This window comes from Acomys minous (genome assembly GCF_964271855.1).
Source record: "Acomys minous genome assembly, chromosome: 10".
Lineage (NCBI taxonomy): Eukaryota > Metazoa > Chordata > Mammalia > Rodentia > Muridae > Acomys > Acomys minous.
This window is the reverse complement of record NC_140491.1, coordinates 16,043,074-16,062,002: the sequence shown is the minus strand read 5'-3', so window position 1 is coordinate 16,062,002 and position 18,929 is coordinate 16,043,074. Positions and strand designations below refer to the sequence as shown.

At 41.3% G+C, this 18,929-nt stretch overlaps 1 protein-coding gene and 1 long non-coding RNA gene across 3 annotated transcripts in view; one reads left to right on the top strand and one right to left on the bottom strand.

Annotated features, from left to right (window-relative positions):
• Positions 1-6,197, top strand: part of TBC1D19 (TBC1 domain family member 19) — a 110,510-nt gene extending 104,313 nt beyond the window's left edge. For both annotated transcript variants that reach the window (XM_084799715.1, XM_084799714.1), the window contains 2 exons: positions 4,142-4,212; positions 5,999-6,197. In XM_084799715.1, coding sequence (XP_084655841.1) covers positions 4,142-4,211 — 70 coding nt within the window. In that variant the 3' untranslated portion in view covers position 4,212; positions 5,999-6,197. The remainder of the gene's footprint in view (positions 1-4,141; positions 4,213-5,998) is intronic.
• Positions 1-18,929, bottom strand: part of LOC311607716 — a 612,504-nt gene that overhangs the window by 226,447 nt on the left and 367,128 nt on the right. The window lies entirely within an intron of this gene.

The following is an 18,929-nucleotide window of genomic DNA, read 5'->3' as shown; positions in this document are numbered from 1 at the left end:
CATCTAACTGCTCTATTCCAGTCTGTTCTGCCCCCTGTGAGTTTTGTGCAGCAGATATATTTGCCTTCTGCTCTAAACTATGAGTTTCATAACATTGTGTCCTATCGCCCTTCTCAGAGACCGAGGCTCCGGATGTGTCAAAGTTCAACTACTCTGCTCTACAGTTTATCGTGGATTACAAATACTTTCATTTTTCGCTAGTGGTCTCTGGCTTCTACCCTGGGGCTGAAATTTCTTCTTTTAGATATTCTGTCATAAAAACAAATAAGCAAGCCAACAAACAAACAAAACATTTTTTCCTTTGCAAGGAAGCCAAGGAAATCACACTGTAACACATCAGGTAGATGTTCTTATGTCCTCTGCACCCCTAGTGCACAGGTGACTCCATTTCTGTGTCACTAGGATTATTAGACAACCTCAATAGCAGTGAGGATCTTTCTGCAATAATAGCTGGGGCACAGAAAAGCTGGCAGTGTTGTCTGCTTCCTTCCTTTACTGTTAAAACTGCCTCTCTGGAAAACTGTGGAAATAAGGCTTAGTTATTAGAAAAATACTGTGCCAAGAGTATTCTCTAGGCACCATAGTGACATTTTCTTGAATGCCAGAGGCCCATAGTTGTGGGTGACATTTGGGAAGGTGAAATTAGAATAACTATAAAGTATTATGAAGATAAATGTCACTCTAGGTGCAGTCGGCCTGTCACTGACTGATGTCTTAGCAGCTCCCAGCATCCCTCTCCCATTTGTCTTAAAGATCATACAGACTTATTAGGGAAGAACAGCTTAGCTAAGGGACAGTGACAGATCATCTAGGAGCAGAAGAGATGGCAGAGAGCACTGGCCATACCTTTTCAGACATTTCTGACAAACTGTCCTTCTCCTCTGCTCTAATACTTAAATGACAGGTGATGGCTGCTCTTCTCGGAGGGTCCATTTCATTATGGCCCGTATGGCTTATTAACATGTGCTCCTTTTAGGGCCTTTGAGATGGCTCAAAGTGAAGATGCCTACTGCCAAGTCTGGCGGTCCAAGTTAAAGCCCCAAGACCCACATGGTAGGAGAGAACAAGTTGTATTCCGTCTTCCACACACCTACCATGGCTTTCTTATGTGCACCATGGCACTCAAACCCATATGCATACATATGTACCCACAGAACACACATAATATAATAACATAACTTTTAACATTAAAAGTGTCCCTTTTTTCTTTTTTTTAACATTTATTATGTTGACATGTTTGGGTAGGTATGCACAGATATCAAAAGAGGGCATCAGATCTCACAAAGCTGGAGCTGCAGGCAGTTGTGAGTCGCTCTGCTGGGTGCTGGGAACTAATCTTGGTTCATATGAGAAAGCAGCATGCGCTCCTCACCTCGTGTCAGCGCTGCAGCTCCAAACACGCCCCCTTTAAACCAGGATTGTTTTCATGCTGGTTTTTTTGTTTGTTTGTTTTTTGTTTTTTGTTTTTTGGGGTTTTTTTTTTCTACTTTGATTTCTCCATCTTTTCCTAGAGTCTTCTATTTTCCAGAGTAAGCACTCTGGTTTTCTGCTACCCTTTCCCAGATGTATAGATTTTAGACTTCACCCAGTTACTCTTCGGAGATACCAGAAACTTTGAAGAGCACACTCCATGGCATTTGTATTGTTTCAGAGGAAATAGTGGGTAAATGCTAAATGTGGAAGCTCACGATGAGGGAGCTCAGGGAGGAATTAAGTGGAGTGAGCTCCCTATCCCCTAAAGAGTGAGAAAGTTGGTTTTTGTTTGTTTTTTTAACACAGGGTTTTTCTGTGTAGCCTTGGCAGCCCTGGATTCGATTTGTAGACCAGGCTGGCCTCAAACTTGCAGAAATCCATCTGCCTCTGCCTCCCCAAGTGCTGGGCTTATAGGTGTGCACCGTGGCCCCTGACTGAAAAGTGAGAAAATTTTAATGTGAAAGAAGCTTTGAGTTAGAAAGCTTTGAAGGACTCTTCAGATTTAAATTTTCTGTTTTTTGTTTCTCATCATCCTCTTAACTGAAGGGAAAGGGAAAGAAAAGTGCAAAATACTGGATTTGCTCTGTACCAGGTACTCAATGCATTCATTAAATCAATGTATTAGGTAAATCAATGTATTAATTAAAAACAGACTGGCAGAGAGAGTGAAACTAATTCATGCATTGCATCCACTTATTTCCTTGAATGCTCTCAAAATTCCACAAGGAAGAACTCGAGAGCATCTACACATGAAACTGGAATGTGTGGACTCCCAACCTCGGAATTCAAATAAAAGCCCATAAAAATGGATGTAAAAATACACAGATTCTCATTGATTATGTCACCCAGTTTTGATACAGGTGTTTAAGGGCCACCTTTTTTATATCAAGTATGCTATTTATAGAATCTTTAGAAATCTTTCCATAAATATATCCATCTTTAATTATGACATATAGACCACTAAACAAGAGCTTAAACAGAGGTGTTTTAATGTTGTGATAGGAATTATTAAGATTAAAGTCATGAGAATAGTTGGAAAAATAAAAACAAAGTAAACACTGTTATTTACACATTTCATATGAAGCATGACTTCAGTTAGCAATATCCCAAAGTATAGGTCCTCGCTCCATGGCAAGCAAATCTGTTCTGTGCAGAAGGGCTGGACAAACTCAACATGAAGCAAACAGAAAGCACTTCTGTGATGCGACACCAAGATAAATAAAGGCTCTGAGCACATTTCTGGATGCTGAGTTCAAACAGGACTTACCTGTCTTCGGACAGACCGCTGGCCACCCTCTAAGACTTCCCCGCTACTGCAGAGCGCTGCCCATCCTGCCGAGCTTTTAGCCAACTGCTCAGCTATTGACAGGAATGAAAGTGGGAATCATATTTCCTAGCAACTAAAATGTTTCCACTATCCAAAATATGATTCCAGATAATGGGAAGTGGTTAACATTGCTAACCTACAGAAATTGCTTTAATACTCTTGTAAACATAATCACTCATGGCTTTAAATTCCCTTTTAATTCTTTTCAGTTAAAGAAAAAAATCCATTGTTCCAGAACTCCTGTATGCCTGGCTTCTTGGTGAATAATTCCAGCTGACTTCTTTTTAATTTGTATTATTATTATCCCCTCATTTTCTCTGGGATCTTCCTATCTAATTATAATGCTCTTGTCCAGACCCCCCAAAATCACCCCCCAGCAAAACGCCTGAGCTCTCCCCAGTTACTGGTTGTACTGCTCCCTACCTGGGGTGAAAGTTATTCTCATAGTAAAAATATTGTTTTAAAAAGTTTGTGGTAGCTATGCAGTCCACCTAGGAACTGGTCTTCCCCCTCACTTGTAATGCTCACTACCACCTATGCCCGCCACCACCTCAGGCCATGGGGGACAATGGGCCAGGAGTCCTCTCCGGGTCACTGCACTCTCAGGGTCACCTGCAGGTGGGTCCTCTGCTTGTCATAGCCCATCACTCACGTGGAGTCTTGCGCTTATTCCTATACGATCAATGGTGTGTGCGTGCCTGGCCCTGCTTGTGTGTGCTTAACGGAAACTAAGGTCCTGTGCTTTCTATTTAATTTCTGTTGTGGAACTTCAAACTGTCTATGTGTTTTCAAATTTTCAACTTATTTTTCATGTAGCTAAAATGTAAATATCAAGAGTAGCCCCACAACAGCCACATGCATTGAACTATCCATTTGTGATACCAAGAAAGTCAATGAGTACATAAAGATATAAATATAACAAAATATTAGAAAGTCACTTTTTAAACAGTTTATACCGATGTTTATATCAGGATACCTTCCTCAAACACATTAAAATGAGGTTTTAAAATTTAACTTAATGTAACTTCCCAAAGGCTTCTTAATTTAGTGTACTACACACATCTGTGAGATAGTAGAGCTCCATTCATTTCAGCAGTTAAGGTGTTAGTTGTAGGTGGAAAAGACATCGCTTATAAATGACACTGAATGTTTCACTCTGCGAATGGCCAGGCATCATTCTCTAGAATAGACATCCCACTCATTATGACTCCCCAAGGCCGAGGGCAGGGGAACAGCTGCACTGCCTAGGCCCCTCGGCGTCTCTCGGTGGCTGTGGGCAGAGCGTGAGTGTCCGGGCTCCTGAGGAGGCCAGCCGTTGAAATAGTGTGCATTCTTTTCCAGTGCTGGCAGCTGCCGTGTTTGCTTTCCGAGCGGTGAACCTGATGGAGGTGACATCACTGGCTGCAGCTGAAGTAAGGATAAGTTTCACTCTGATGGGATGGAAATAGTTCCTGAGAGGCCGCCAGGCCCGCCCTTTAGTGTCTGGTACATAGGGCACGCACTACTTGTAGTTGAATTTTGTAACTCGGGTAAAACCTATAAAGTCTGAGTTAAGTATTATTAAGTACTCAAATTTCCCTAATCTCTTAAAAACAACCTTCTTAGAAGGGTCATAAACAAGATTATTACAGGAAGCCATTATAACCATTATGGGAAACCAGAGACCTAGTGATCCGAATGGGGACCATGGCTCGGTATAGTTCACTTTGTTGCTTATGCCCATGTGTTGCAAACAGGAAAGCTAGTTGAAAGAGTTAAATAGTATGTGTTTGAAGGAAGTACAAATAACACAGACTTTGGATTCTTTTGGGTGGTGAATTAAAGATTTAAAGCCAATTTATTTCTTCCCTCCTTCTTTTCTTCCTCTCTTTTAATGTCGTCTCTGTAACTATCTCAGAATCCAGTCATGGTCCTAAGACTCGTGCTGGTGCTCCATCATTTTGTTTTTTGTTTTTCTGTTTGTGCCCTTTTCCTTTGACAGTTGCTTTGCTATAAGAATACAGTGAAGTTCAGCCACCCCCTCCCCATTACCCTGTCATCCCTCTCTCTTAATGAACTCTTTCTTCCTATTAATCTGTGTCCTGTGTCTCCCGGTGTGACTGTGTGACCTTTGCGGTTAACTAGGGTTGCTTTCAGGAGCTCAGGTGTAAGTGTATTTACCCAAGTACGGGCACCTTAGCAGCAGCTACGCCAGTGAAGAAAATGACCCTCTCCATCCATCAGCCATTAACTATCATAAGCTCCTCTGGGAGTGTGAGGACCTTATGAGGGTGGAGTTTTGACAGACGTAACCTTGTGAAGGCCTCACAAAAAGAGCCACAGCTGTGTGATTTCTGGGAGTGTGATGACCACGTCTTATCCAGATGACACAGGTTCACAGCCCCCACCCACCCTCTGCCTCTTAAGTTTTTTCTGCTCCTCTCCCTTGATGTTCCTGAGCTTTAGGAGATGGCTGAGCATTTGACAGTCAAACATGCTCCGCACTTGGGCCAGGTGGGTCTCTGCTTTAATTGCTTCCCACTGCAGAGAGAAGCGCTGTGATGTGAGACTCAGGTTAGCACCAGTCTATAGGACAGGCGCCCAGGAGAGGGACTATTTGCAACTAACTATTGCTTGAGGAGGGTCATTCTTCTCGGTGGTAACTACTGAGAACCCTTAAAGCTGGTCTCTCTTGATGATAAAGCTTATACCTGAGATATGGCTCAGTTTAGTAGTGCCCACCATAGTACTGTATTTATTGTCTCTCAGAGAGATATGCCTTGTCTTTCGAATAGCCACCCACATGTTATGTTTGAAGGAAAGAGGATGTTTATGTGTTTTTCAGTGGAATAAATATTAGCTCCATCTCAACAAGATTCCCTGTAGTCATTTACTCTCTCCACTAGAGGACCAGGTCTAGTGTTCATAATGGAGGTTTATTTATAGAAGCAAGCTGAAATGTTAGACCTCCTATAAACTCCACTGCCTTGTGTATGTGAAGAAAGTGCAAGGCTGGGGTCAGGTTATTTTCTTATGTGCATTTTAGATTTTGCACATGTTCAGAGATTCCAAGAAGGAAGTTGTAGCACTATGAGCGACTGAAGTCACTGGAAGAACGTAGTGGGAATGGCTTCCAAGCTCACGCCAAGCAGGTGTTTCTGTTGTACTTGACTTGACAGACCTTGGTGTTAATAATTCCTTTTTGGTTCTTTGTTCCAGGCAGTTCTGGCTGACCTTTCTACTTTAAAAGTTATGCCTCTTCTTCAAATTTTTCTGTTTGCAACTGTCACCTGATCTTTGGGGTCGCTGACAACACATCTAGTTTTTCATTAGAAACTAATCATGAACTATGCAAATTCTGCATACAACCAAAATTAAACTTTGCATATAAGCCAATAAAGATCATGTTCCCTCCTCAGTTAAAGCTAAGAAGTTCTTCACTTTTTGAACCAATAACCTTACACACCAAATGCTGCGCTTGCATGCTGATGATTGTCAAGAGAGAAGCAATAGACATCACTTCTGCTGAACCGAGCACCCAGCACACACAGATTCCTAACTTGTAACAGGCATGTACCATATATGCAATAAGAACTAAAGCCACTGTAATAAACTTCAAGAGGTAACATTAGCTTCTTGTCAGTTTGTAAACTTCTCCCTAGATGATAGTTTTGTTTTGTAAATTGTTCCCCACAAAAGCCAATGGTGGATGGGTATGGAGTAGCATGAAAGTAATGATGCATTTGGGTGGACTTCAGCTGCACCGTGATATTTTTATCAACTTTTAACTTATGATGGATTTTCAGATCCCTCCCATCTTTTTTCTCCATTAAACATCTCTAGTGGCAAAAGATATACAGATATCGCCATCCAATAATTGCTGTTAATAATTTTGTTTGGTTCTGTTTTTATTTTTGTTTTTGAGGCGGTCTTATGTAGCCCAGGCTCTCCTCAAACTCACTGTGTCCCAGAGAGTGGCTGAGTCCTAGGTCCTCTTGCCTCCGCCTGCCAAGCGCCGGGCTTACAGGTGTCCACCCCACTCGCTTCTATCTGATAACAGCTCATTCTTTACTCTGGAAGTCGGAAATGAATAGAGATCCCTTTGCACTCCCCAACCTTGCATCTTTTACACAGAAGCCTTGACATTGCTGACACTTGGTGCCGCGTTCTGTTTTCTTGGAAGCACACAAGAAGGAAGAGTCAAAGCCACATCTGCTCTGCTGATGCCCACGGCTTCCAGATTGACTTCTAGAGCCCAACGGTGCAAAGACACCTCAAGTATTCATTCGCTCCAGAACGGAAGGTTTATTCAAGGCATTGGGTCTTATTTGAGTGTGTATTATAAGCAAAGGGTCTTGTTTTGTTTTATGTTTCTTTAAGGATGTGCCATTTCGGTATATGGAATAATAGAATATGAGAAAAAAAAAACATGTCTTCCATCTTCAGATGGAAACTGAAGATGCTCATCACTCTAATAAAGCTCAAGTAAATCAAGAGATTGATACTTTCCTTAGCTAAAATTTTATTAATTTTCATCCAAATGTATCTTACAAATCTGTTAGTTTCACGGCATATATTAGGAAAACTATGAAATTCAACATAGTACTTCAAGTGTGATGAAATTGGGTATGAATAGTTCACTGAAAATCTAAATTCTCTTATTTATCAGACACTTGCTCACTTACTGAAGACTGTACAATTTATTCTGTGATTGATTCTTAATAAACCCCCATCTTACTGTTTTGGTGACACATGAGTGTCATATGCCTTTCCATCATGCATGCCCAGGTGCACCTCCAAAGGGGGAAAAGCATGATTCCAGGGCTAGTGTCCCTCCCTTTGTCACAGTAGCAAAAAATATTAGGAAGCAGTTGTATTGTAGATGATTAGTAGTGATGTACACAGATATGACCATCTGTAAACCTTTTAAAGAAAATACAAATTAACTAGAGACGTTGTAGTTGTCTGACATACTAGATTGGAGAAGTCTTTTCTTATCCACACTTTCCTAAATAATGAGATCTCTGTTATTGCCAAGTGAGGGGGATGGTAACAAATTATTGTTTCTGCTGTGCCTGTCTTACAAGATTATAAAGGGCCACATGAGAAAATATATATGGAAGTGATTTTTTTAACTATAAACAACCAATCAAAAATGATGTTATTAATTTTTATTTGACAATTTAATATCAACTGCTAGAAAGTAACATATGAAGAATGCCTAGCCTCATTAGCATGTGTTTTGTATTTCTTGAACCCTTGAGATTATGTTGCTTGAGAAATGAACTGTTATGTGATAGGTGTTTTCAGTCAGTACAATTTGCTCTAGCCAGTAGCTCTGAATTTCAGTCCCAGGCCCAAGCTGGGAGGCAACATCACACTTTGCCACTACAGCAAACTCCGGTCGTGCTGCTCTTAGCTGCTGGTTAAGCACGACATAGAGCCTTCAGGCCACCTTGCCCACTCCACCCCTAACTGTGCCTCTTCGTACTGACCGCCTCACTTGACTTCCTTTGACCAGCCATTGAAACTCTCTTCCCTTCTGCTATGCCAGTGACCACTGAGCCTGGTAGCCTAGTGGTGAAGTGCTAGAGGCCATGAGCACACAGTGAAGCAGCCTCACAAGCAAGTTGTGCTTGGTCCTTCTGAACCCTGGCTTTATGTGTGGGAGGACCTGTCTTTGCAGCAGGATGATTTGCTACTGCAAAACTAAAATTCCTTCTTGTCTCAAGAAATTTTTCTCTGTAGCTCTCTAAATGCTGACCGGTTATTCTGTGCTTACAAAGCTTGACTCCTTGTTGCATAAAGGATGAAGTCCCTGCTCATTAGCATAGCAGGAGTAATGCCTCATGGCCTGGCCTTTCCTTTCCTTGTCTCATGGTGATCCATTCCCACGCCCCTCAACCTGGACAAAGTGCATAATGATCTTCGGCCAGTTCCAGATGTTCATCTTCTCTCTGTAGAAGCAACCCACATATTCACGGTCCCACTCAGAAAAGGCTCGTGTTGCCAAGATAAGCTAGATCCTATGCATTAAAATGACTTCTGTGTCCCCTTGTTCAGCCATTAATGTGGTGCTTGTAATAGTGGATATTCCTAAGGTAACTGTCATTGACTGCCTAGCTGTCTAGTCACAAGAAGAAATTATCTACTCGTGTTTGTATTTCCTGAGTTGTTCCAAAATTTTTAGGATACATTTTCCTTAAGCACAAAGATCTAGTCTCATTTCTTCCACAAAGGCTCTGAGCTCTACTTGCAGCTTGCCTCTTCCCTGTGTGCTTCAGGTGACCCTGACTCCTTACCCTCAAGCTCTCTGGGTTGGTCAAGCAGTCACATGTGTCGTCATCCCATTGACCGCAGAATGGCTTTGGTATCAACTCAAAAGGACATGACCAGTGAAAGCCAATGGCACTTGGTTAGAGAACTCTGGTTTAACCTTTCAGGGAAACTGTAGGAAAGAAAGACTGTGGTCCAGACCTTGTGGCCTATGAGTGGAGAGACAGAAAAGCTGCTCTTAGTCCTGTGGATCCTCAGAACACAACCCCCGCCAGTAGGCTTCCACTGGACCTGTTTGTACATAAGCCAAAGGATTTTTTTTTTCAACAGAAAGCATCCTAACTTCTGTAGTTACTTTCCTTTGAGGTTTGAGATTCATTAGGTGTAGAAGCCCAGTCCACACACTGTTCAAACTGGTATAGAATTTCTAAACTTCCTCCAATCAAGGCAAAACCGTGGCCTTACAAGGATAAAGCCTACATGCTGTGCCTACCTGATACACTTAACAAGGGTCTTTGACCTTTGGCCTTTGTCATATAACGCCCTCGCTTAGAATGCTTTCTCTTCGCTTCTCACCTAGCACTCATACCTCAGAACCTGACTCAGGTGACACATCATCAGGAGGATGACTCCTCATGCCATAACCAGCACAAGCCATGCCACTGTCCTAGCTTGTCTGTTTTTCTGCTACGTGGTAACTCCCTGGGGGCAGAAATGGTCTCAGTTTAGCTTTATGTCTGTAGAGCTGAGCATAGTCCTTCCCCATGGTGGGCTTATTGAATGTTTATGAGTAATGAATGGGCCAGCTAACTCAGTACTCGTTTACTTGTGACCGGGATATTGTTCAGAGTGACAGCTTGTCCAGCATCATGTAGCCACTTGACCTTTAGTTTCCTAAAGAGGAAGTTCAAAGGAAATAATATCTTTAGAGGAAAAAAATAAATGCTTCATTTTTTTTTCATTTAAGTGAACATGTATACAATTCACCTTCAGTGTACAGTTCTGTACAAATTCACGTACCTATGTCACCACTTCTGAGATAGTAGATACCACTTTTGTGGTAGTAGAATGTTTCCATCACCCAAGACAGTTCCCTTTGTGCCCTTCATATTGAGTCCCAACAGTCACAGAACTGTGGCTAGCCCTGAAGATGATGCTTTCCTCTCTAGAGGTTCAACAACCATACTCTTTCATGTCTGGCTTGCTCTACCTGGCATAATGTGCTGAGATTCATATTTTGGGATTGGTAGTTCAGTGTCAGTTATGGCCAAATACATGTCTTCATAGAAACATTCATCTTCCTTTCTCTGAGGCAAATGCCCAGCAATATAACTTATAGGTCACATGTAAGCATTTGTTTACCTTTTGAAGAAGTTCTCAAGTTCTCTTGTGAAGTGATCGCACCATTTGCATTTCCATCAATTCACGAGTTGCAGTGGCTGCAGTCCAGGGTATCATTGTGTTAGTTAAGCTAGTAGGTGGCCATGTGTTTCCTGGTATCTCCTCAGTTAGGTACAACAGCATCTCATTATGCTTAGCTGCTGTTTATATTTAAAATACTATTTTATAATCAAATCTTTTGTCCATTTAAAATCAATTACCTTCTTAATTACATTTTAAGATTTCTTCATTGAGAATATAGCTTTAAATCCCATTCTGCGGGTTATCTCTTGTTTTTTTTTTTTAAACTATTCCTTTATTCTTTTAAATTTTATTTAAAAATTTGTCCTCACTCATATTTACATACAGTTCATTATTTCCCCATACAGAGTACTAATTACCTTTTTCAAGACTAAAAGCTTTAATTTTTAAAAAAATCAAATTTAGCTATTTCCTCTTTTACAGGGATTTTTGTGTCGTATCTATAAAGTCTTTGTGTAACTCAAAGTTATACATACTTTCTCCACATTTTCCTCTGTAAACTTTATAAATATGTCTCATCCATTTAAGTCTGTGGTGTTTTAGGGTTTTTTAGTGTATGCGGCAAGTTAAGGGCTGAGGTTCGTGTTTTCACCCGGGCTCCTCCTACCATTCGCTAAGCAGCGCAGCCTTGCCCTTCCACCCCTGTTCCTCTGTAGGCGCAGGAGGTGCTAGCTGGAGTCTAGACTCGATTAGACCCCCTGTGGATATGTCCATCCTTACTGCAGCAGCATAGCACCTTGATTTTTGTGGATTTAGAACAAGTCTTAGGATTGAGAGTATAACCATTACTTATGTCAAAATCATGTAAGCTATTTCAGTATTATTGCTTTTCTAAATAATTTTCAGAATGAGCATCTCAGTTTTCCACAAAAGAATTTTGTGGATTAAATTTAGGATTTAAAAAAAAAAAAAGGTAGCATTAGCTCTAGAAATAGGTTTGGGGATATTGATATCATAAATATTAAGTTGTCCAATCAATGAGCATAGAATATCTTTCCATTTACTTGGGTCTTGTAAATTTTCACTCAAGGTCTAGGGGAGGGGAATAGGGTGAAAAAGGGAGGGAGAGGAACGGGAAGATACAAGTGAGGGGATAACAATCAGGATGTTATCTGAATAAATTATTTAAAAAATAAAATAACCTAATCAGAAAAAATTTCACTCAATAACATATTGTAGTTTTAAGGGAACAGTTCTTGCACATATTTTGCTTAAAATACCACTGGCTATTTCATATTTATGTTATTGTAAATTATATTTTTAACTTTCAATTTCTAATGGTTTCTTGTCAATATATAGAAACTCAACTGAATTTTTTATATTGGCCCTGTATCCTAAGACCTTGAAGAACTTAATACTTCTGTTAGTTTTTTTTGTAGCTTCCCTAGGATTTCCTACATATGTAGTATATCAACTACAAATAAAGATAATATTGCTTCTTTCAATTCTTTACGCCTTTGGTTTCTTTTCTCTCTCCCTGTCTCTTTCTCTTAGCCACTGACTGAAACCTGCAGTAAATTATAGGAAGATTTCTTTCTGAACAATTCAAATAATCTCTTTCCATGCCATGAGCTAATACAAATAACCAATAGGAGGAAGCCAAAATAGAGAGAAGAAAACTAAAATCACTGGATGAGGAAAAAGAGCCAAGTCACCCGACTAGTACAGTGCTAGAGCAGAGGTGCCAATAGCACTTGTATCTCAAGAAGCAGCCGACTAGAGTTAGACCACACCAGGCCTCCTCCTGTATAAATGGAATGAATTATAAAGTTCCCGTGAACAAGAACGCATAAATGATCTCTAATATGCTAATATACCCTGAGCACATCGTACACAAAGCTTGCCACCAACGACTTGCATGATGGACTGACACATAGGGCAAAGAGAGGGAGAGAAGGAGGGAAGAGACAGATGAAAAAAGACCACTGTGTGCTGAAGGGCATCTTCCTCTAGAGGAGAAGTGACTGTATTTTATGTGTAAGAAGTGAAAGATAATGGGAAGATCTGAGTTTGTATGTAAAGGGTGCTTTGTGTCACTACAGCCAACAAGACTCCACACTAAGAACAGTTCCCAAGTCTGTCAGGTCTGCATGATGCAAGGCTTGTGTTAAAGTGCAGGGGGGATACTCTATGGGGGGGCGGGGCCGAGACAAGGAGCTCAACTCTGCTGAAGAGAAAGCCAACCCAGAATTTAGCCCTAAAACAAAGTCAGTGGACTTGGCTAGAAAAAGGCAAGAACACCCCTAATAACACTCCAGATTCTTCTTACCAATATAAATACTCATATGAAAATACCTCCTCCCAGGCTTAGCTTCAGGTCGCCCTTCCCTCTAAGACACCACCAGGACACCTAGTCCAAGTGAGGGAGGGAGCCGGGAGGGAAAGGAACCGGTCCCATACAAACAGTATTTGCATGTTTGTCACCCTTGAGCTGGAAACAAAGAAAATAGACATTACAGTTGCAAACATGCTCACATAGTTTTGCTTACACGCTACCAAAAATGGACTTGGATCCTACCTCTACCATTGCTGATGTGTTACTTTTATAAGCTTTCGTTTCTTCCTCTATAATATGCAAATGAGTCAGTTAAATGAGGCTTGGTCTATTCACCACTCTAGAGGCAGAATGGAGTTGATAAATGAGGCAAACTAAAGTCTCATGCTGTAGCCAGCTTTGTTCAGAGCATCAGACAATTTAAGCTCTGAGGGTTAAGAGGCGTCACCCGAGTAAAGCATCCAATCACAGGGGCAGGCTGCACATGACAGACAAGAAGCACACAGCAAAAGCATGTTTTTCCATAGAGGCGAATAAATAACAATAGCCAGTCATACTGAATAAGCTGAAGTAAACTCACCCTATCTGCTACATGTGGGAAGGGGACAAAAGCACATTCCAAGGAAAATTCCACATTTTGAAGAAACTGGGGGTATAAGACTCTAGTCTCTAGCACTCAGAATTCTCCAAACATGCCTCCATTTTTGGACTCTCTTCCAATATTGGTCCTTTGAAGATGAAAGGAGAATATGTATAAAACATTTAACACTAGAAAGTTAAACTCCCCAGGAAAAAAGGCACCACCTGTCACCTGGGTTATACAACTAAAAGGTACAGTCATTAAAAAAAAAATGATGTCAGAACAGCAGGCTCCATCAGCAATGCTTTGCCATTTTAGAGTTTTCTAATAATAAATTTTGGAACTAACCCATACTATATATCCCTCCCAGAAATTTACACTGCACACAAGGACATTAGAGACTGAGACCTGTTAGAGTTAAATAACCTGATTAACTGCCTGAGTCCCTCAGTATTGCGCATCTCATAGGTTAGGCTTCCTCAAAACACAGTCTGAAAGGATTCCCACTTCAGAACAAGATGGAGATTAAGGACCAAATGTGCCTCTCTAAAATCATATGATGATCCCCAACACCCAATGTGGTGAGATTAGAAGGCAGGTGCTTTGGGAGGTAACTGTGCTTAAAAGACACCATAAGACTAGAGTCCCCACGGTGGAGTTAATGGCCTTATAAGAAAGAGACTGATGCTGTCTCACATAGAGACCACTTGAACACATGGTGAGATGGAGGCCACCTACAAACCAGCAGATTGTCTCAGAATAAATCCTACCTTGTTAACATCACAGACATCCTAGCCTCCAGAACTATAAAAAATGAGTATCTGTTTAATCCACCCAATCTATAATTTTCAATAGCAACCCAAAGAAGTCTAAAGTAATGGATGCAGTAGGAGCAGATTTAGCAGGAGAAACAACCATTCTCAAGATAAAACCGAACACTAAGCACTGTGAGCCCCAACTTGCTGCCTGTAGGACAATCCTGTTATGCAGTCTGGGCTTCCAGGAGAAGTGAGTTATCTCCCTGAGTTAGAGAAGGCTGGGCGTGTAATCAGGACAAAGCAACAGGAGTCTGAAGAAAGGACAGAGTAATCAGAAAAAGAAAACCTCACCAGAGAGAAAACCTAAGTAAGGATCCTTCAACTACAGAGCTAAGAAAGCCCTTGTGTAAGGAAAAACTAGCCAAGGTCAGAAAAGAACTACTCCAAAGGATCAATGGAAACACGCCTTCACGCTCACACGGGGCCCAGAATAGCGCCTGTGCTCACCGGGCAGAACCAAAGCCTCCTAATACTTGGAACATTAGGTAGTGTGCTCAGAAGGGGTTTAGGCTAAGTGCTATTCTGATCACTTCCTGCAAACACTGAAAAGACTCAAGAGGATTAAATGATTCCTAGGTAACTTATCCTAGAACAAAAGTCAAGATTATTTATAAGAATCCAAATGTATCCAGTTCCCAAGAAGGTAAAATTCACAACACTGGGCACTTCATTTAAAACATTGCTAGACATCAAAAAGTAGGAACATAACACTTAATAAGAACAAAATAAAAGATAAAGTTGACACTGATGACAGAGTGGGCAGCAAAAGGTACTTACAACTATTCCCTGTTTATGTAAGAAGATAGAGAAGAAACTGGCTGCAGTACGCGGAGTTTTGGGAGACACTGTGAGTTTAACCATGTATATATGTGCTTGCAGGTATATGTGTATATATGTGCTTGCAGGTATATGTGCAGGACTGGGAGCCAGAACTGAGAGTCCAGTCCCCTGGAACTGTAGTTATGGTGGTTATGAGCCACCATGTGGATGCTGGGAGCCAAACCCAGTCCTCTGCAAGAAAACAAGTGTGCGTCACTGCTGAGGCATCCTCCAGCCCCGTGGATGATGCTTTGTGAAGTTCTAAGACAGTGTTCTGGAGAAAATGCAACAGCTAACAGGCAGAGGAAAGGGGTGCTTTAAAAGTAGGTTAGACATGTTGGGACAAAACACTCGAGTGAATCCTGAAGACACTGCAACAGGAAAATGAAATGGAGAGATCACCAGTAAAGACTGAACTTTAAACATCCTGGAGTGTGTGTGTGTGTGTGTGTGTATGTGTGTGTAAGGATATGCAAAGACTGGACTCTTTTTTTTTAATGTGCATTGGTGTTTCGTCTGCATGGGTGTCTGAGTGAGGGTGTTGGATCCCCCGGAACTAGAGTGACAGACAGTTATGGGCTGCCATGTGGGTGCTGGGAACTGAACCCAGTTCCCCTGAAAGAACAGCCAGTGCTCTTGACCACTGAGCCATCTCCTCAGCCCCAACACCAAAACTCTTTCACACGGTTTGTAAGAATATAAAAATTATGCCGCTGCAGTGAAAAAAAAACGATACAAGGTTTTCTCAAAAAGTTCAAAAAAAAAAAAGAAGTATAATAGTATCTAACAATCCTTCTTTGTATTGACGCAGAAAAATTGAAAGTATGATCTCAAAGATTTGTTTGAATTCCTGTGTTTGTTACAGCATTAATTGCAATAGCCAAGACATGAAAACAACACACTTAGCCCACTGGTGAACAAACAGATAAAATGTCGTATAAACATACCACATTAAAAAAAGGAAATCCTGCACATTGTAAAAAACTTGGGGATATTATGGTAAGTAAAATGAGCTAGTTGCAAAGGAAAAACACTATATAGATGGTGCATGTGAAACAGTCAAAACAGAAGCAGAGCTCTACTTTGCTAAAGGCAGGGTAGTGGGAAATGAGCACTGTGTGGGAGATAACTTTCCAGCCATTGAAGATAAACAGCTTCTGAGATTTGCTGCACAAAAGTGTGCTGATAATGAACAGTGCTGTATTGTATGCTGAGGATTTTTGCTAACGGGGTTGATTTTATGTTCAGTGTTTTATATATTCTAAGTGCTATGAAAAATAAACAATAGAAAACTAAACCAAAACTAAGTAGGGCAAAGGAAATGATAAGGTCACTGCAACACTTTATGAGTTAGACAAAAACAAAAAAAAATATAAAAATATAAAGATGGTTCTTAGATAAGACCGATATAATTAATAAACCTCTATATGAGCTGATAAAGGTAAGGAAAATTAGCAGCCTTAGAAATAATAGAGATGACATGCGTGGAAACCTGAAATCTTCATGACTATATATCGGCTAGCAGGCGGTGGCAGCCTTGTCACTCTGCTATTGTCTCGGGTTCTTTTGGTGCTTCCGGGGAGACTGCATCTGTGTGTGTCGTCGCGGCCAGGAGCCAGACTTAGCTAGTCAGAAACAGTCTACCTTCTTTGCAATGCAAACAGACTACCAGGCTCTTGGCGTGACTTTTATGACCTCAACACAGACTATTACAAAGGCTCTATGCGACTGGTCTCAAGGAAAGCCGCTGAAGCTGACACCCCTTCAGCAGAAGAGGTGCCCAGCTGGGGCAGGGCCTTGTCTGTGGTCATGTGCTCCCCATTCCCAACTGGGGTGCCCACATTTGAGGCCTTCCTCAGCACCTCTATCTACTTTCTCCCTGCGAGAAACCAAGACTGAAGACACATTTCTCCACCTGGACTCAGTGCCAGACACTTTCCCATGCACAGCCCTTTCTTTCCCCCAGATCCCCAGGTCTATACTGTATCCTGTTGGGGTCCTTTGGCATTGAGACCATGTTTCGCACTGGTCCTGATCTACCTGACTCACACCCAGACTGTTCCTTAGAGGGGGCGGGGAGGGATGAACAGGCTGTGGGTAGCCAGCCTTCTTTTCTACGTTACTATCTTCTTATTCTGCCCTAGTAACTTACTCTATGTGCGTTACTCTCACCTGGGCTTGTTGCCTTAACCAATTAATCACCCTGATACCAGCCTATCTTGCTTCTTGACAGCATGAATTACTGAGTTACACACCAACTTCTCAAAAAGAAAAGGCTTCATGGGTTCTGATTAGGATTTCAAATGGAATCCATGCATCAGTTTGACTGAAAATGAAAATGAAAGAGCTGTAGATTAATCAACATCATGGTCCTTTTACATTTCATTCAGTGATGTGGTCACAGTCTGCCTCTACATTTTTTGTCAGGGTACAGGTTTTGCATAGCCTTTGTCAGATGTTTCTACTTGAGACATAGTCTTACCATACGCCTCAGGCTGGCCTGAACTCCTGAGCACACTGCTCCACCTGTCTCAGCCTTTCTACTAACTAGGACTAAAGACCCATGCCACCATGCCCAGCTAAGATTCCCATACAATCAAGGGGCTGCCACATGGTAGGCCAGCACTCTACCACTGAGCCACACCTCAAACCGGAGTCACGTTTTTCAACACTATAGCAAGTGCTATTGTTTAATTCTAATCTCTCACTGATTTCTGATAATATAAAAAGAATTGCTTTTTGTATATTGATCTTCTGTCCTTTCAAACTGTGGAGTACTCTCGCTGTAGTGGGGTGGAGAGCTTGGTGTTCCTGGTTAAGAATTCCGTGCAATTCCCTGAAACATTTACTGGAGCTTCTAAACACGGTCCACGCTGCTCACCGCCATCTTGGATTCTCCTAATCTTCTATCCTAAACATTGGTAAAGTCATCTATTTGTTTTGGGAGCTTTGTGGTAGACTGTACAACATTTTAGATCTAAGTGACAATGTGGTCTGTAAATAAAGACAGCCTTATTTCCTTATTTGCAATACGAGTGACCTTTTTATTAGTCTTTTTCATTAGCTAAATGTCCAATAACATGTTGAGAAGTTGAGTAAATGCCCTGTATGCTCTGAATCTAGACAGAAACTCTCTGTTAAGATCATGTGAGAAGCTAGGTTTTTGCTGCTGGCAGTGTTGTGAGTTTTGTCATCAAAACCTCAGTAGTTCAGAATGTGCTGAAACTCCCTAAATAGATGAGGCTGGCTTTGAACTCATGGCCATCCTGCATCAATTTCCCTAAGTACTAAGACAACCACCATTTCTAAGCACCCATTTTTTATAGATGCCTTTTGTCATAGTCAAGAAATTGCTTCTAACTTTGCTGAGCTTAATTTTAATTAGAAGTTAATGTTGGATTTTGTAAAAATACCTTTTCTGTATGTACTGATATAAACACATGGTTTCTCTCCTGTAATGTGTTCATGTGACAGATCAGTACATTGTCTTGATTAACGTAGCCCTCTGCTGCTGGGGCCTGGATCATGTCCTTGTCAAAATTCATGTTGGAATTCATGTGTCAGTGGTAACAGCATTGCCTTGGGAGGTGTGCCTTTCATGCCCAGTTAACCCATGAGAGCACCACCCTGGCAGGTGGGCACACTCCTCAGTTATAGGGCTTTCAGAAGCAGGCATTCTCTCTCCCTTCCACGTCTGATGAAGCAGCAGGAAGGCCCCTTCTGTGCAGATGCTGTCATCTTGTTGGACTTCCCAGTCTCCAGAAATGTGAGCCAATAATTTCTTCTTTACAGCCTCTGGGTCCTATGAATTCTGCCATAGCAACACAAATGGATTAGCATGATAATATATAATAAGGCTGAGTAAACTTGATTCTTTCTCTTTATTTATTATCAAGATAATGAATTGACTCCCTATTCTTAAATGATGATTTTTTTTAAATCGTGGAGAAATTATTAATT